This window comes from Pleurodeles waltl, chromosome 4_1, assembly GCF_031143425.1.
Source record: "Pleurodeles waltl isolate 20211129_DDA chromosome 4_1, aPleWal1.hap1.20221129, whole genome shotgun sequence".
NCBI lineage: Eukaryota > Metazoa > Chordata > Amphibia > Caudata > Salamandridae > Pleurodeles > Pleurodeles waltl.
The window spans coordinates 139,980,675-139,998,453 of record NC_090442.1 but is presented as its reverse complement, the minus strand read 5'-3'; the positions used below and the strand labels follow the sequence as shown (position 1 = coordinate 139,998,453).

The window sequence follows — 17,779 nt, the reverse complement described above, 5'->3', positions numbered from 1 at the left end:
CAGGCAAACCGCCAAAAACCCGACATCCACAAAAGTCCGCCACACCAACGGCCAGCGAAAAACTGGCGATGACCAAACCTCCACCGTCACGCCAACAGAAATACGCCCATTCCATTCCGACCCACGAATCCACGCGGCGGTCTTTCAACCGCGGTATTCCATTGGCGGTACACACCGCCGCGGTCAAAATACACACACAGCTCCAAAACACTGCCACATTGGACATTTTGAAATACACACACCTGATACACATACAAACACCAATCCCACACACCCAACACAATATAAAACACACATCCACATCACCCACAAACCCCTACGACCACCATTTATTGACTAAGGCCAGAGAGAGACACCACCAGCTAGTACAGAGCATTCACAGGCACATTACACCATCACTCACACAACATCCACGCACAAAACACCACACACCACCACACTCACCACACTCATCACCACAAACACCACCCCACACCTCATCCACACCACCCCATGGCACCCCAAAGACACCCCAGGTTTTCAGACGCTGAACTCAGGGTCATGGTGGAGGAAATAGTTCGGGTAGAGCCCCAGCTCTTCGGGACACAGGTGCAGCACACCACCATTCCCAGGAAGATGGAGCTATGGCAAAGAATAGTGGACAGGGTCAACGCTGTGGGTCAGCATCCACGAAATCGGGACGACATCAGGAAGCGGTGGAACGACCTAGGCGGGAAGGTGCGTTCCATGGTATCCAGACACAACATCGCGGTGCAGAAGACTGGCGGCAGACCCCCACCTCAACCCCCAGAATTTACAACATGGGAGGAACAGGTCTTGGCGACTAGTCCTGCATCCTGAGGGCCTCGCAGGAGTAGGCGGAGGAATGGACTCTGGTAAGTCTAATCTCAACTACTTCATCCCCCCCCACCCACCGGCATGCCAAATCATACCCCCACCCTCCCCCCCCACCCCCATCACACATCCTCCTTGCTAATGTCTCACCATCACAACCCACCCATCCCAACACCAAGCCCTGCATGCGACCACAAACCATGGACACCTATCACCTAAGCATGCCCACTGCACATACCCATCCCCCCCCAAACCACCGTCACAACAGCCCCCACAAGGGAATGCCAGCACTGGGGTACACGGGCACCCACCCATTGCACGCTATGGCACACACAGAAGCAATAACCATACTCTTATACCCCTGCAGGACCCGAACGCCACGACACCGCCCAGGAGGGTCCAGAAATGTCCATTCCACCCCCAGAAGAGGCCCACAGTGATGACAGCAGCCCTGTCTCCCTGGACCCAGATGACCAGCCCGGCCCATCGGGGACCTCGGGACAGTCGGTTCCCCTCAGACAGCCACAGGCCACAGCAGACCTACCCCCCTCTGGGAACACCAGCACAGCACCCACCCAGCGGGCCCATGCCTCTGTCTCCAGGACACGTCAATCAGCGGTGTGTCCACCACTACAGGGCACCCAGGTTAACCCACCACCCCAACAACAACAGGGACCTGGGGGCAGTGGTAGTGGGCACACGATCCAGGGGACAGAGGCCCAGGGAAACAGGGGAACTGGGAGGGCTACTGTGCGACAGGGGGGGGACAGGCCCAGGGAACCCACTCTCCACGAGGCCCTATCCTCCATCATGGGAGCATACCACCACTCCCAGGAGACGATGGCGACGGTCCTGGCCAGGTTCCAGGAGATCCAGGTACTGCAGGAGGAACAGTTTATGGGGTTCAGGGAAGAACTCAGAAACATCAGTTCCGCAATGGGCACCATCGTTGTGGCTCTCAATCAGATTGTCAGCACATTGCGGGACCATGTGGCACCACAAAGGGCCCCTGTCACTATCATGGACCAAGAACAGGCTACCACCTCCGCCGGCGCTAGTGGACAGGAGGCCCCGACACAAGAACAACAGGCCACCAGAACCCCACCCCCTGCAGAAGGAGAACCACCCCGCAAGCGGGGCCTGAGATCTAGGAAGAAGACAGAGTAGGATGCCAAGACCCCCGCCAGGAAAGGATACCCCCTGATTGTCATCCCACTGTCCCACATTGTCACCCTGTCCAACCTTAAACTGCCCCTGCTCCACCTTCCACAGGAATATGGACAATGCACCTGTGAGACTGAAAATCTGGACTCTGCCATGGACATTCCTCCACCATCACCCATCACCGAATTGCAACCATTACCCAAAATTTAGCACTTTAATAAACACACTTATTGCACAAAAATAATCTGGAGTCTGCCTGTATTTTTGAACAAATGTAATGTATTATACAGAACCGTGCCAAAATTTCCAGTTACATTGTGATGACAACATACCACTGTCACACAGCTGTAGTCCATGGGGAAACAAAGCAGAGGTCACGGAGTGGGGCCCACATCTCTGAAATTGGAAGGGAAAGTCACAACTCAGTTAACATACACTGGGGGGAAACTCAGACAGTAGAGAGGCAGGAGACTTTAAGAAAATGTAAAATGCCGGTGTTGATTCTTACCTGTATATCATTGAAAATACTGCTGTATTACTGTGTCCCTGTTGTCTGTGTCGTCCTCTTCGTCTTCCTCCTCTTCACTCTCCGCAGGCTCCACAGCTGCCACAACACCACCATCTGGACCATCCTCCTGCAGGAAAGGCACCTGGCGTCGCAAAGCCAGGTTGTGAAGCATACAGCAGGCCACGATGATATGGCACACCTTCTTTGGTGAGTACATTAGGGATCCACCTGTCATATGGAGGCACCTAAACCTGGCCTTCAGGAGGCCGAAGGTCCGCTCGATCACCCTCCTAGTACGCCCATGGGCCTCATTGTACCGTTCCTCTGCCCTTGTCCTGGGATTCCTCACTGGGGTCAGTAGTCATGACAGGTTGGGGTAACCAGAGTCACCAATTAGCCACACACGGTGTCTCTGAAGTAGTTCCATCACGTAAGGGATGCTGCTATTTCGCATGATGTGCGCGTCATGCACTGACCCAGGGAACTTGGCATTTACATTGGAGATGTACTGGTCAGCCAAACAGACCACCTGGACATTCATGGAACGATAACTTTTTCTGTTCCTGTACACCTGTTCACTCGTGCTGGGGGGGACCAAAGCAACATGTGTCCCATCAATTGCACCAATGATGTTGGGAATATGTCCAAGCGCATAGAAATCACCCTTCACTGTAGCCAAATCGCCCACCTCAGGGAAAACAATGTAGCTCCGCATGTATTTCAGCAGGGCAGACAACACTCTGGACAACACCTTGGAAAACATAGGCTGAGACATCCCTGATGAAATGGCCACTGTTGTTTGAAATGACCCACTTGTCAAAAAATGGAGTACTGACAGAACCTGCACTAGAGGGGGGATCCCTGTGGGTTGGCGGATGGGTGACATCAGGTCTGGCTCCAGCTGGGCACACAGTTCCTGAATAGTGGCTCTGTCAAGCCTGTATGTCAGTATGACATGTCTTTCTTTCATTGTCGACAGGTCCACCAGCGGTCTGTACACAGGAAGATTCTTCCATCTCCTCGCAAGTCCCAGCGGACGGTGCCTAGGAAGGACAACATGGAGCACAGAGTCAATCAACCCACAGGTACGTTCCCACAGCTTGCACAGTACAGGATTCTCAATGCATTGAATGGCTTGTATGAGTGTTGATGCAAGGCCTAGGCATGTGTGACGCAGTAGAAATAAAGATATGAGGGCCCTTGAAATGGCGGCTGCCTGACCTGTGAAGTGCGACAGTGGGATGTGAGGTCAATGCGCTGGCGTGGCACACCGTGGCGGTAGGCGGTCGAAGACCGCGGCGCAAAGCCGCATTGGTTAACATTGAACCCTATGGGTTTCAGGAGCCAATGACGATGTGCGCCGGCGGTCGCGGTACGCACCGCCGCGGGCGTGACCGCCATTTTCTATCTGCTTAATCACTCGATACCTGATCATCCACAGGAGAGGACCTATACTGCAAGTGCTGCTGTGACCTCGGTCTGGAAGAGACAATGGCTGCTGCGACTGAGGAAAGGGCCCCTGCCTTCACTTCTGAAGAATTGGAGAAACTCGTGGATGGGGTCCTCCCCCAGTATTCGCTACTCTACCGTCCTCCAGACCAACAGGTAAGTACACTGGGACCATGCTTTGTGGCCAATGCCTGGGTTGAGTGGGGTGAATGAAAGATGGTGGGGAGGGGAGCGAATGAGGCATGGATCAAACGACAGATGAGAGCATGTGCCACATGGCAAGGGTGGGGATGGGGGTCGACTCACATCGAGCATGCAGAAGGTGATGATTTTTTATTTTCTCCCCCTGTACATGTCACATAGGTCAGCGCCCATCAGAAAATCGACATTTGGCGTGCCATCGCCAAGGACGTCCGGACCCTGGGGGTCCACAACAGACGGGGCACCCACTGCCGGAAGAGGTGGGAGGACATCCGCCGCGGGAGCAGGAAGACCGCGGAGGCTCTGCTGGGGATGGCCTCCCAACGTAGGAGGGGTGCCAGTCGTACCTTGACCCCCCTGATGTCCCGGATCCTGGCGGTGGCCTACCCAGATTTGGGTGGGCGCGTGAGGACATCACAGCAGACACAATGGGGGGAGTACAAGCACATTCTGCTGATTTTGCGCACATTGGAGGTGTCTGGGTGGGGGAGGAGGGCTGTGGGTATCCCTAGGCCAGGCCGATTTCTGTAGGCTAGGCCCCTCCGTTAGGCATGGCCCTGTGCCCCCGGCCCCCACCTCTGTAGGTTGCCTAGTACTACTCTTCATGGCCCTGTGTCACCTATGTGTGGTGTTGTCGTCCATAGGCTTGTAGGCCATGTCCCACGGATTGAGCCTTAGCCACGTGCCCGCTCACCCAGGAAGGTGGGCATCTCCTTCACCCCAGGCACCTCAGGCCCTGCCCCAGTTACCCCTGCTGCCCTCAGTGAGGAGGTCATTGACCTCCTGAGGACGCTCATTGTTGGGCAGTCTACCCTTTTGAATGCCATCCAGGGTGTAGAAAGGGAGGTGCACCGGAGTAATGCATACCTGGAGGGCATTCATTCGGGTCAGGCTGCCCATCAGCGATCGTTCAACGCTCTGGCCTCAGCACTGACGGCAGCCATTGTCCCTGTCTCCTGCCTCCCTCCTCCAACTTCCTCAACCCAGTCCCACTCCCCTGTACCTCTGCCTATCCCAGACACACCTACAGACCAGCCTGCACACACCTCAACACCCAAGGGAAGCTCATCCAGACATAAGCACCACACATCACACAAGCATTCACCCAAGCAACATCCACATGCAGACATGCCAACAGCCACTGCCTCCTCTGTGTCCCCCTCCTCCTCGTCTCCCTCCTCCCTCCCTGTGACATCTCCACTCACACTTGCATGCACCACATCTTCAGCCACAACGTCCATCACCAGCACACCCACCAGAACACTCCGCACACGTGCAGTCACCACCCCCACTACCATTTACACGTCCCCTGTGTCCTCTCCCAGTGTGTCTGTCACCCCCTCTTCCAAACCACACAAACGCAGGCAGCCACCCACCCAACAGCCATCCACCTCACGACAGCCTCCAGCACAAGCACCTGCACCCAAAGACACCAGAGTTCACTCTCCTACAACCACATCCTCTTCCTCCACTCCCATACCCACTACAACTACCCGTCCCTGTCTTTCTAAATTGATTTTCCTTTCCAACCTTGACCTCTTTCCAACAACTGACCCACCCCCTCCATCTCATAAGACTCCAATCAGCACCTCAACCACCACAAAACCTGGACCTACAAAGACAATAGTCCAAGGATTTTGAAGTCCACCACCTTCAAGGCCAGCTACTTCGGCTAGGAGTAAAGAGACGGCCAGCCCACCCCCTGAAAAAAAAGCCAAGAAAGCCAGTGCCCGGCGCGACAGGCCAAAGACAGCAGGCTCCAAAAGCACTACCCTGGCACCGTCAGGGAGTGGGGTGCCACCTGGCACACCGCCAAAGGGAGGAAAGGGCCACAGACGAGCAGGGAAGGGTGGCAAGGGCAGCACGCCCGACAAGTCCGGAAGCAGGCGAGCTGCCCAGGAGGGCCCCACCAGCCCCATTCCAGGTGTGCAGGAGGACACCCACGGGCCCGGGACGGCAGCACAGGAGGGCCCCGCAAGCGAGAAGACAGATGTGCACGAAGGGCCCGGCAGCCACATGTCAGGTGGCAAGTGAAATCCATGTAATGGCCGGATCTGGTGACCTGGACACACATGTCAAGCACCGCTGAACAGGGCCCTTCAAGTCAAGAACCGCTGAACAGGGCCCTTCAAGTCAAGAACCGCTGAACAGGGCACCACCGTCTCAAGAACCGCTGAACAGGGCCCTTCAAGTCAAGAACCGCTGAACAGGGCCCTTCAAGTCAAGCACCGCTGAACAGGGCCCTTCAAGTCAAGCACCGCGGAACAGGGCCCTTCAAGTCAAGAACCGCTGAACAGGGCACCGCCGTCTCAAGAACCGCTGAACAGGGCCCTTCAAGTCAAGAACCGCTGAACAGGGCCCTTCAAGTCAAGAACCGCTGAACAGGGCACTGCCGTCTCAAGAACCGGTGAACAGGGCCCTTCAAATCAAGCACCGCTGAACAGGGCCCTTCAAGTCAAGCACCGCTGAACAGGGCCCTTCAAGTCAAGAACCGCTGAACAGGGCACCGCTGTCTCAAGAACCGCTGAACAGGGCCCTTCAAGTCAAGCACCGCTGAACAGGGCCCTTCAAGTCAAGCACCGCTGAACAGGGCCCTTCAAGTCAAGAATCGCTGAACAAGGCCCTTCAAGTCAAGAACCGCTGAACAGGGCCCTTCAAGTCAAGAACTGCTGAACAGGGCCCTTCAAGTCAAGAACCGCTGAACAGGGCACCGCCGTCTCTGCACCGCTCCGCTGGGCCCTTCATCTCAAGCACCGCTCCGCTGGGCCCTTCATCTCAAGCACCGCTCCGCTGGGCCCTTCATCTCAAGCACCGCTCCACTGGGCCCTTCATCTCAAGCACCGCTCCGCTGGGCACCGCCGTCTCTGCACCGCTCCGCTGGGCCCTTCATCTCAAGCACCGCTCCGCTGGGCCCTTCATCTCAAGCACCGCTCCGCTGGGCCCTTCATCTCAAGCACCGCTCCGCTGGGCCCTTCAACTCAAGCACCGCTCCGCTGGGCCCTTCAACTCAAGCACCGCTCCGCTGGGCCCTTCATCTCAAGCACCGCTCCGCTGGGCCCTTCAACTCAAGCACCGCTCCGCTGGGCCCTTCAACTCAAGCACCGCTCCGCTGGGCACCGCCGTCTCTGCACCGCTCCGCTGGGCCCTTCATCTCAAGCACCGCTCCGCTGGGCCCTTCATCTCAAGCACCGCTCCACTGGGCACCGCCGTCTCTGCACCGCTCCGCTGGGCCCTTCATCTCAAGCCCCGCTCCGCTGGGCCCTTCATCTCAAGCACCGCTCCGCTGGGCCCTTCAACTCAAGCACCGCTCCGCTGGGCCCTTCAACTCAAGCACCGCTCCGCTGGGCACCGCCGTCTCTGCACCGCTCCGCTGGGCCCTTCATCTCAAGCACCGCTCTGCTGGGCCCTTCATCTCAAGCACCGCTCCGCTGGGCCCTTCATCTCAAGCACCGCTCCGCTGGGCACCGCCGTCTCTGCACCGCTCCGCTGGGCCCTTCATGTCAAGCACCGCTCCGCTGGGCACCGCCGTCTCAAGCACCGCTGGCCCATTGGCAGAAGGGGCAGGCCCGCATCTGTGTCGGGCAGGGCTGCACGAAGCACTCTGGGCACCATGCCTCCTCCAGAACCAGTGGAGTCTGTAATCCACTTGTGAGACTGTGGCTTTGCACTCCCCAGGATGGCACAGTGGCCAATCCACCCACTGTAGAGACTTGTGACACTGTGGCTTTGCACTCCCCAGGATGGCACAGTGGGCAATCCACCCACTGTAGAGATTTGTGAGACTGTGGCTTTACACTCCCCAGGATGGCACAGTGGGCAATCAACCCACTGTAGAGACTTGTGAGACTGTGGCTTTGCACTCCCCAGGATGGCACAGTGGGCAATCCACCCACTGTAGAGACTTGTGAGACTGTGGCTTTGCACTCCCCAGGATGGCACAGTGGCCATGGAGGCCCCTCGTAGATCTGGCATCGTGGACTCATCTGGCTGAGGTGCCCCCCCTTCCCTTCCCCCTGAGGTGCCTGTAGTTTTGCTATCTGATGCCCCTGCAGTGTTCTCTCCATTGGAGTCGGGTATCCTGTGTGGGCTTTGCCCATGTGTTTAGGCCCATTGGCCCACGAACAATGGCTGATACCCAATTTGGACAGGACAATTTACATATGTATATATAGTTATAGATGTTTGATATATTTTTTTACTTAGCCGTACAATATACTTCAAATTTCATGATCATTTTATTTTGTCTTTGCCTTCTTCCGGGGGGTTTGGGGGTGTCACTCTGAGTTGTTGCTCTGCATTGATGTGTATGTAGTTGTTGGTGAGGGTGAGGGTGGGTGTGTCGCGTATGTGTGTCCCCATAATTTTTTGCCTCCCCTGTGTAGGTGCAGTACTCACCGTTGTCTTCTGCGCCGGCGTTCGTGCTCCTGGTAGAGGAGCAGGAAGACAATAGCTGGTAGGATGTGTAGTTCGGGTTCCATGCTGTCCAGATTCCTCGTGGAGTGTGTAAAGGTGAGCGTTTTCCGTTCGTAATGTCTGTTTCTGCCATGTTTTTATCGGCGGGGCTACCGCCCCGGAAAAGGTGGCGGATTGGTGGGTTGTGATAGGGTGGGCGGTACATTGTCTCCCGCCTGTCTGTTGGCGGGGACCGCTGCGCTGTTTGTTTTTCCCGCCGTGGCGGTCGGAGTGTTAAAGTGGCGGTCTCTGTTGGCGGTTTCCGCCAAGGTCAGAATTCCATTTTTTTTACCGCCTGCCTGTTGGCGGGTTGGCCGCTGCTTTAACACCGACCGCCAGGGTTGGAATGACCCCCTTAATATCCTTTGAAGGCTGTACTGCACCCAGAGCATTAACCAATAAAACATTGTTACAGAGACTGGGACTCTGTCTGGTCAGCCTTTGGTACACGTCCTATATTTGGTCTCCCCAGTGCAATCAAAGTAATTGCTTCTGCCTCAAACCTACTGGTCCTTCGAAAGCAATTCTAGACTGCACTATCAAAACCTCCAGTGTGCCGGCCTTGCTTCCAGCAGGATAATACGTTTACACATATGATATTTAAATTTCCAAACATCAGCTCCTTCTGAAGGCAAACATTCCTGTTTTCATTTATTTGGGATTGTAATTATTCAGTCACATCAGAGTGCAAGGCGAGGGCTGAAACAGTGTAGCAAGGTAGTCAGCCATTGGGCATTCTCATTGGGTAGGAATCAAGAACACTTGGATGGCCTGGAAATTCACTAGTTCACAGACAATTTGTGAGTAGTGGAAATGTAATAATTTCACCAGAATGCGGTCTGAATCTTTGGGGCTTCCAGGTTCAGCAGAGGATAGTGTGTCAAATTGTGTATGTAATCCCTCCTAGTGTCAGGTTATAGATGCTACTAGTGATGTAGTAAAGGTTTTGTGTATCGGATGCTGTGGATATTCCACAAACAAATGTAAAGTGGTCTGTTGGATGCTAAAGCAAGCACCTGGACCATGTGACACCGATGCTCCTGGGGTGGGGGTTTACCCAAATCTTTGGGCAAAAGTAACTGGAATAAAGACTTTACAGTGAAGCCACCATCTGCTGCTACAGAAGAATATAAGAAAAAGAGGGAGGTAGGGAACAGAACAGAGAATGAAGACCGAGAGCAAGGAGGGAAATGCAAAAATGCTTAAGAGGAGTAACTGAGGGGGTGTTGCCTACCGCTGATGGAGTACAATGCAAATTAAAGTCTTCATGGCTGGTGCCCTGCCATTCATGACATCCTGAAGTAAAATGGGGATAATACCCTTGCCTCATTTTCAAGACAAAAAATATAGCCTGAAAAAAAAAGCTATGAGTGAGGTGAAGAAGGTGGAAATTGATGGTGAGGATGCGAGAGATAATGAGCTGCACTTGACGGCCTGATCAACTGAAGGTAAAGACATGGAAAGGCTCACTGGGGGTTGTGAGCACTCCACTCCCAGAGAGAGGGGTAACCCATAGTGATGCCACAGAGCTTTCCCACTCGCTGAGTGAAGAGTGTGGCACATATGGGAGTGTACCTGCCGACCGTGCTCCACCTCGAGGAGACATGGAAGCTGCATTTATTGACACTGGAGGTGTGGAGCGGGGAGGCCTGCTGGTGTCAAAGCTTGTTGCACTCCTGCTTCCAGAAATAGGAGGACAGCTGAAGAAGGGCCTTAAGCATGGCAGTGTGAGAGGTAAGCTGGGGGAATGTAAGTGCTGGTGGCTGGGTGCCACCAAGTTAAAGCAGTGGTGAGACTGCACTGGGGCACTTGAGAAATCCACAATATCAGCCGGCAAAGTGGGCGTGGAAGAGAAGCAGCGCATATCTGAAGTGGGAATCATAAACACATAGCAAGGGGTTGTAAGGCCTATCTGCTGAATAGTAGGAGAGATCATCCCACATTTGTGCTAAATGAAAGGTGCATGCACATAGGAGACCCAAAAAAGTAGAGGACAGAGGGCCTGATTTCGATGTCAGTGGATGGGTTACTCAGCCCAAATCTGAATCCCATAGGATATAATGGGATTTAGATTTCTGCGGACAAGCTATCCGGCAACGTTGTGATGGAGTAACCTGTCCATCGAAATCGAAATCAGGGCCAGAGTTGGTCCCTTTGGGCAAAGATGGGAAGACACTCTAAGATGCGGGCGATGCCCACACAGACTATTCTCCACCCATCTGCCATACACACCAGTTACAAGTGGGACCATCAGATCAAACAAGACAGGCCACGGAAGGCACTAACTTAGATACTATTTTGACAGAGATTCTGAAAACCAGAGATGCATTTGAAAAGAAAATAGACACTGTGGCTTTGGATATTACGATACCGAGGGATGATCAGCAGAAGATATCTGATTGCACAGGCAAAACAGAAGTAGCAGTGGCTGATTTTAAACATATGTCTGAAGAACTGAAGGGACAGATGGTGGCCTGGAATACAGGATGGAAGATTCTAATGTGCGGGAGCAAGCACCTCAACAATATACACATAATTGGATAACTTGAACATATTGAAAGAATGTGTATGATCACCAGCCTTGAACAATGGATCCGACAATGAGTGGCTCCTGAGAGACTGACACAGGTTTTTATCCTTGAACATGCTCACAGAGTCCCAGTGAGGCTGCCTCCACCTGGAGCGCCTCCTTGATCAGTGGCCAAGCAACTGCATTACTGTGACAGGGACTATATCCTGCAACAGGGGTTTGAAACAGGCGGACTGGAAGTCAAGAACCAGAGAATCTTAATCTTTCCAGACGTCACTGCTGTGGTCCGTCAACAAAGGACCTCTTTCATGGAAGTGAATTGTAACCTGTGCAGGATGGGAGTTAAATATGCCCTATTATTCCCTGCCAAATTGAAAATAATGAAAGACAGGTTCTATATTCTTCACATCTCATCCAGGAGTATGGGAATAGGCAAAAGCATACAGGACAGTAAGGGATATGCTGTCTACTTTGAGAGCGTTACAGAGAAGCAAAGGAGCAGGAGATGAAGGAAGCACTTTTGAGTTAGGATGCCGACCAAGTGCTGCCAGAGCCAGGTTAATATTCCCATTGATTAAGTTCCTCTTAGGTCAAAACACCCAAACCTCTGGGTACCACAGGGGCCCAGGCTCCCAGCTGAATCCATCCATGAAAGGTTATGCCTCCGTACCTTCAAATGGTTCACACACTATTTTTGTGCTTCTACTAAATCCTTGGAATTGCTGTGAATGCTTTTCTTGCAGCAGGTCTGCGATTTAATCTGGGTCACTATGTTACTCCTGGATGGGAAAACTAATATTCCTGTTGCTTTACATGCCACGTCTATTGTGAGACTGCATGTTGTCCTTCGAGTGGCCACTGGCCACAATCTGTTGCTAAAAAGGATAGACATGCCAGTAATTAGGTTGTTCAACAAATTGTTCTACATGCTAATCCTGTAGTGCCCAAAATGCAACCCCTAGTAAGGATGTATATTCTTTTTTTGGGATGTATAACTTGGCTACAAACTCTTTCCTTCTTATTTTTTTCAGGTTGAGTGTCATGTTTATTTGAACCAGCGGAAAATGCAGGAGTTTTGCAAGTCCAAGAATATCGTGCTGGTGGGGTACAGTGTCCTCGGATCAAGCAGAGAAAAGGACTGGTAGGACAATCTTAGACGAGCACTGATAAAGAGACTGGTGGGTGGGGGCTAGAGTGCACTGACAAAGTTATCTTGTAGAATGCACCTACCTCGAGATCTCAGTAATCAGCTCAATGTCAGTGTCTGAGGAGAGGAAAGAGTCATTCCTTAGGTAGACTCTCACTCTACTAGGTCTGGATTGTGCTGGAGTAATTGCTGAACTCTTTTGTTACTGCACTCTTATCAGTGCTTACTTTGTAAAAGAATGAGTTGCGCTGCCCACAGCTGTGCTCAGAAGCCCGTGGCCTGCACTACTAAATGTTAGCGTGGTGAATACCAAGGCTGTGTAGCCTTCAGTCTAACTCAGGCCTCTTTAATCCACTACCATACACCACTCTCCCCTTTATCTCAATCTTGCTGGTTTTTCTTTTCTCCCTTTCTGAAATGTTTTCCGTCTTTTTCCTCCCCTTTCTTCCCAAGGGAGGTGTAATGGGAGAAATATCTTTATCTCTGTATGTATGATGCATTCTGCAGCACAGGTAGGAAGAGGAAAAAACCTCAGAAGGTGTCCCTTCCGATATAAAAACATCCCTGCTTGCAAAGCAGACACCCATGCACCATGATGCCAGGGTGCCTGCGTTGGAGCTAGGCAACCAAACGTGCGCCAGTGAAAAGGGGAGGACAGGAATGCACCATATAATGTTAAATATGGCGCATTCCTGCCCTCTCCCTTTCACGCAGCACAGGAAGGTGTCTTGCTGCATTGCATTAGGTGAAATATTGGTAAATCTGATCCCCAAAATTCAGGCAATGATGCAGTCATGTCTTAAATGTAATTGCCTTAGCTATCAGTAACCGTGGATCTGATAGAGACTTATAGTTGCAGATTCCTTACCTTAGAATTATTACACTTGCACGTCGGTAGGTGGCGTCGGTTGACTCCACCGGCGTTGTAGTCGCCGTGATGAAGTTGGGGAGTAGTATATAGATGCCGCATTCGTGCAGTGACATCAGTTCTTTTCTTTGCGCGCCACGCGCTGATCCAGAGAAGAGCTACCCTGGTCTCTTTTTGACTGACTTCGACCGTTTTGTCGAGTTTTCGAATGAGATATTTGGTGTGTCGAAGATGTCCCCGTTGGGGACAGATCCTCATCAGATTTGTCTGTGGTGTCTCGAGCGCAACCACGACCCGAAGTCATGCTCTGAGTGCTGGGTCATGCATCCGAAGGCTTTAAGGGAGTGGTCCCTAAAGCTAATGGTGGCCCAGCACTCAACTCCGCGTAAGACACAGTCTCGATCGAGAGGAAGGCCACGAGACCGTTTGCGGAGCCATCACCACTCGTCTTCTTCAAAATCCTCAGGTACAGTCAAGAAGAAGAAGGAGTCAAAGAGGTCCCATTGCTCTCTGACTTCGTCCCGTCGCTCGGTTGATGTGACGCGGGACGAGCGTTGACGCTCAAGGCCTTCGTCCTTGGAGACTGTGTCTGGGTCGGCTCTGCGCTTCCCCGAGTTTCTTAGAGCCGGAGCGACCCAATTTTATGAGGCCATGCGCCTCGTCTTTGGGCGGACCGACCCCGATACGGTGCCTTCGGGTCCAAGGGGTTTGATTGAGGGGCCTTCGGGTTCCGCGCCGGCGGCTTAAGCTCCGGCCACCGAGGTCACCTCTGGATCCATTCACGGATCTGCACCGTTGCTGGTCGCACCCTTGAGACTTTCCCCGTCGCCAGGGTCGATTGTCGACGCTCCCGACGATGGTTGTGCCCACTATTGACATCGACCCGATCCTTATCCCCGACGACTTGGAGTTGGAGCGGCATCGCCCGCCGCCGCCTATGTCTTCGATAGGGCCTATTCGCCCCAGGTCAGATTCAGACCCTTTTTGCTATGGGTACGAATTCGGGGAGAGTTTGGAGGAGTCCCTGGGCCCTGAATGACCCATCTTTGGACTGGACTCAGGAATTGGGCAACGCCAGTGGTCTGGATACTTCTCCTGACGCTGGCATGCTGTCTCCTCCTACTGTGGCTATGGCAGACAGAGCGTCTTATGGTATGATGGTCAGTAGGGCAGCTGGGGTCCTTGGCCTTGAGCTTCCTACTGTAGAGGTCAGGTCTAATCTGGCGGAGGACCTTCAGCCTGGGGCTTCTACTTCAGAACCCCTTTTGCCATTCAGTGAAACTCTCACCGATGTCCAAATGTTCCAAACCCAACACAGGAATTCCTGTGAATAGGACTATCGCACGCCGCCATCAGCCCGCTCCGAACGACCCTAAATTCCTGTCCCATCACCCCACGTCTGAGAGTCTTGTTATCCAGGCTTCCTCTTCTTCAGGCGCATTCCCTTCTGCATCCCCGAACAGGGAATCAAAAAGACTGGTTTGGTAAGAAGTTGTTTTCTTCCTCCAGTCTCGCGCTGCATTTTGTGAACACCGCATGCCTTTTGGGCCACTATACCCACTCTTTGTGGGATACGGTTGCGCAAGTCCTGCCGCAGATACCGGAGGAGGCCCGTGCTATCTGCTCCCAAGCTGTGAACGATGGGAGAGATGTGGCAAAGTTCACAATCCGTTGTGGGCTCGAGACGACCGACTCTCTGGGCAGATCGGTTGCTACGATGGTGGCCTCGAGACGCCACGCCTGCTTGCGTACTTCTGGTATTTCTGAGGATGTCCAACAGTCACTCATGGACATGCCCTTTGATGGCTCCCGTCTCTTTGGAGACAAAGCGGACTCTGCCTTAGAGAGATTCATGGATTCTCGGGATACGGCCCGGTCCTTTGGTCTTTCCTCTGCCCCTCGCCCCCCACAGTCCGCTTTTCGCCCCTTTCGTGGCCACGAAAGGGTCTCCCTGGTGCGTCCTCCACCCAGCCACCATGGCATCCATGCTGTCCAGCCTCTGCGTGGCCGGGGATGCGGAATCCCATGTGGGTGTGGGACAGGGAACCAGAGGTCTGCCCAGTCCACCTCTGCCCCCACTGCAGCCTCCAAACCCTCCTAGTCCGTCCTCTCACTCCCATCCAGTTGGCGGCAGGATTCACCATCACCTGCCCCACTGGGAATCCATCACTACAGACAGGTGGGTTTTGTAGATCGTTCGAAAGGGCTCAATCAATTAATCAATCATGAATTTGTAAAGCGCACTACTCACCTGTGAGGGGCTCAAGGCGCTGGGGGAGTGGGTGGGTGGGACTGGGGAAGGTGCCTCTACTGCTCGAACAGCCAGGTCTTGAGAAGTCTCCTGAAGGTAAGGAGGTCTTTGGTCTGACGCAGGTGGGTGGAAAGAGTATTTCACATCTTGGCGGCGAGGTGCGAGAATGATCTGCCGCCGGTTGTAGTTCTGCGGATGCGTGGGGCGGTTGCGAGGGCGAGGTCGGCGGAGTGGAGATGCCGGGTCGGGGTGTAGAAGGAGAGCCGTCTGTTGAGGTATTATGGTCTGGTGTTTTGCAGTGCTTTGTGAGCATGGGAGAGGAGTCTGAAGGTGATTCTCTTGTTGACTGGGAGCCACTGCAAGTCTCTCAGATGGCCAGTGATGTGGCAGTCGTGGGGGATGTCCAGGATGAGGCGTTCAGAGGGGTTCTGGATGCGTTGCAGCCTCTTCTGGAGTTTGGCCGTGTTTCCTGCATAGAGGGCTTTGCCGTAGTCCAGTTTGCTGCTTACGAGGGCTTGGGTGACTGTTCTTCTGGTTTCGGTGGGGATCCATTTGTAGATCTTTCGGAACATGCAGAGGGTGTTGAAGCAGGAGGAGGAGATGGCATTGACTTGCTGGGTCATGGATAATGAGGAGTCCAAGATGAATTCTATGTTGCAGGTGTGGTCTGTTGGAGATGGAGCGGCTCCGAGAGTGGCAGGCCACCAGGAGTCATCCCATGCAGAGGGGGTGGGGCAAAAGATGAGGACTTCCGTCTTGTCGGAATTGAGTTTGAGGCAGCTGTTCTTCATCCATTCGGCGATGGCCTTCATTCCTTCATGGAGGTTGGTTTTGGCGGAGTCCTTGGTGAGGTAGAGGATCAGCTGGGTGTCGTCGGTGTATGAGATGATGTTGAGGTTGTGGGATCGGGCGATGGTAGCGAGCGGGGCCATGTAGACGTTGAAGAGGGTTGGGCTGAGGGACGAACCCTGGGGTACGCCACAGATGATTTTGGTGGCCTCCTGCAGGTTTCCTGCATTGCTGAGGCATGACCGTAGGGTGTGGTGGCAGACGGTGTTGAACGCGGCCAAGAGGTCCAGGAGGATGAGGGCCGCAATTTCACCGTTGTCCAGTATGGTTTCGATAAGCAACCTTCTGGAGCTCCAGGCGATCAGGCTTGCGTTAAAAGCATTTCTTCCCTCTCTCAAAGGGAAAGTAGTGCAGGTGTTCACGGACAATACTACTGCCATGTGGTACTGCAACAAACAGGGCAGAGTAGGGTTATGGACCCTTTGTTAGGAGGCACTATGCCTCTGGACATGGCTGGAACATCAGGACATTACCCCAATGGTTCAACATCTGGCGGGTTCCCTCAACACCAGAGCGGTCAAACTCAGCCGTCGATGCACAGCCGATCACGAATGGCGTCTCCATCCGGAGGTGGCAGAAGGTCTCTTTCAGCAGTCGGGAGAGCCTTGGTTAGATCTGTTTGCCTATGCAGAGAACGCGCAATGTCAGCTGTTTTGCACATTGGAGTTTCCAAGGCGGTACTCGCTCAGAGACGCTTTTTGTCTTGAGTGGAACTCCGCCCTCCTTTTTGCCTTTCCGCCTATACCACTTCTGCCCAGAGTTCTCAAGAAGATCAGGAACGACTGGGCCCAAGTCATCTTGGTGGCTCCGGACTGGGCACGGAGAGTCTGGTATCCAGAGCTATTAAGCATGTCCATCGATCCTCCACTCTGACTGCCTCTTTGGTGGATCTTCTGTCGCAGCAACAGGGGATGGTTCTTCACCCGAACCTGTCCAACCATGCGTGGGGATTGTGCGGCGCCAGTTGACGACTTTTGATCTTCCACCCAAAGTCTGAGATGTTATCTTGGCAGCCAGGGGTCCCTCAACCAAAACTGTATACACCTGTTGTTGGAATAAATTTGTGGCATGGTGTACCAACAAATCTGTTGTTCCCCTCTCTGCCCCTCTATCTGAGGTTCTTCTGTTCATTCTTTCTTTGGCCCAGAAGGGCTCTGCTTTGGGCACCCTTAAAGGGTATTCATCTACCATTTTGGCCTTCGTTAGGTTACCTGATCAGCCCTCACTTTTAAAATCTCCTATTGTGAGTAGATTCCTAAAAGGACTCACCCATTTATTTCCTCCCACTCCATTTATCATGCCTCAGTGGGACCTCAATCTTGTCCTTACTTATTTGATGTGTACTCCCTTTGAGCAGATGCATATTTGTCCCTTGCGGCTCCTCACCTTCAAAACTGTCTTTCTTGTTGCTATCCCCTCTGCTCGCAGGGTGAGTGAGCTTCAAGCCCTTTCATCTAAACCTCCATGCTTGTCCGTGCACCCTGACAAAGGCTTCCTTCCTTCCTAAGGTGGTTACGCCTTTTCAT

The 17,779-nt window shown here is 53.3% G+C and overlaps 1 protein-coding gene across 1 annotated transcript in view; it reads left to right on the top strand.

Annotated features, from left to right (window-relative positions):
• The window catches only part of LOC138287475 (rho crystallin-like), a 383,283-nt gene that overhangs the window by 310,241 nt on the left and 55,263 nt on the right, over nt 1–17,779 (top strand). The window contains exon 7 of the mRNA XM_069227917.1: nt 12,170–12,279. Coding sequence (XP_069084018.1) covers nt 12,170–12,279 — 110 coding nt within the window. The remainder of the gene's footprint in view (nt 1–12,169; nt 12,280–17,779) is intronic.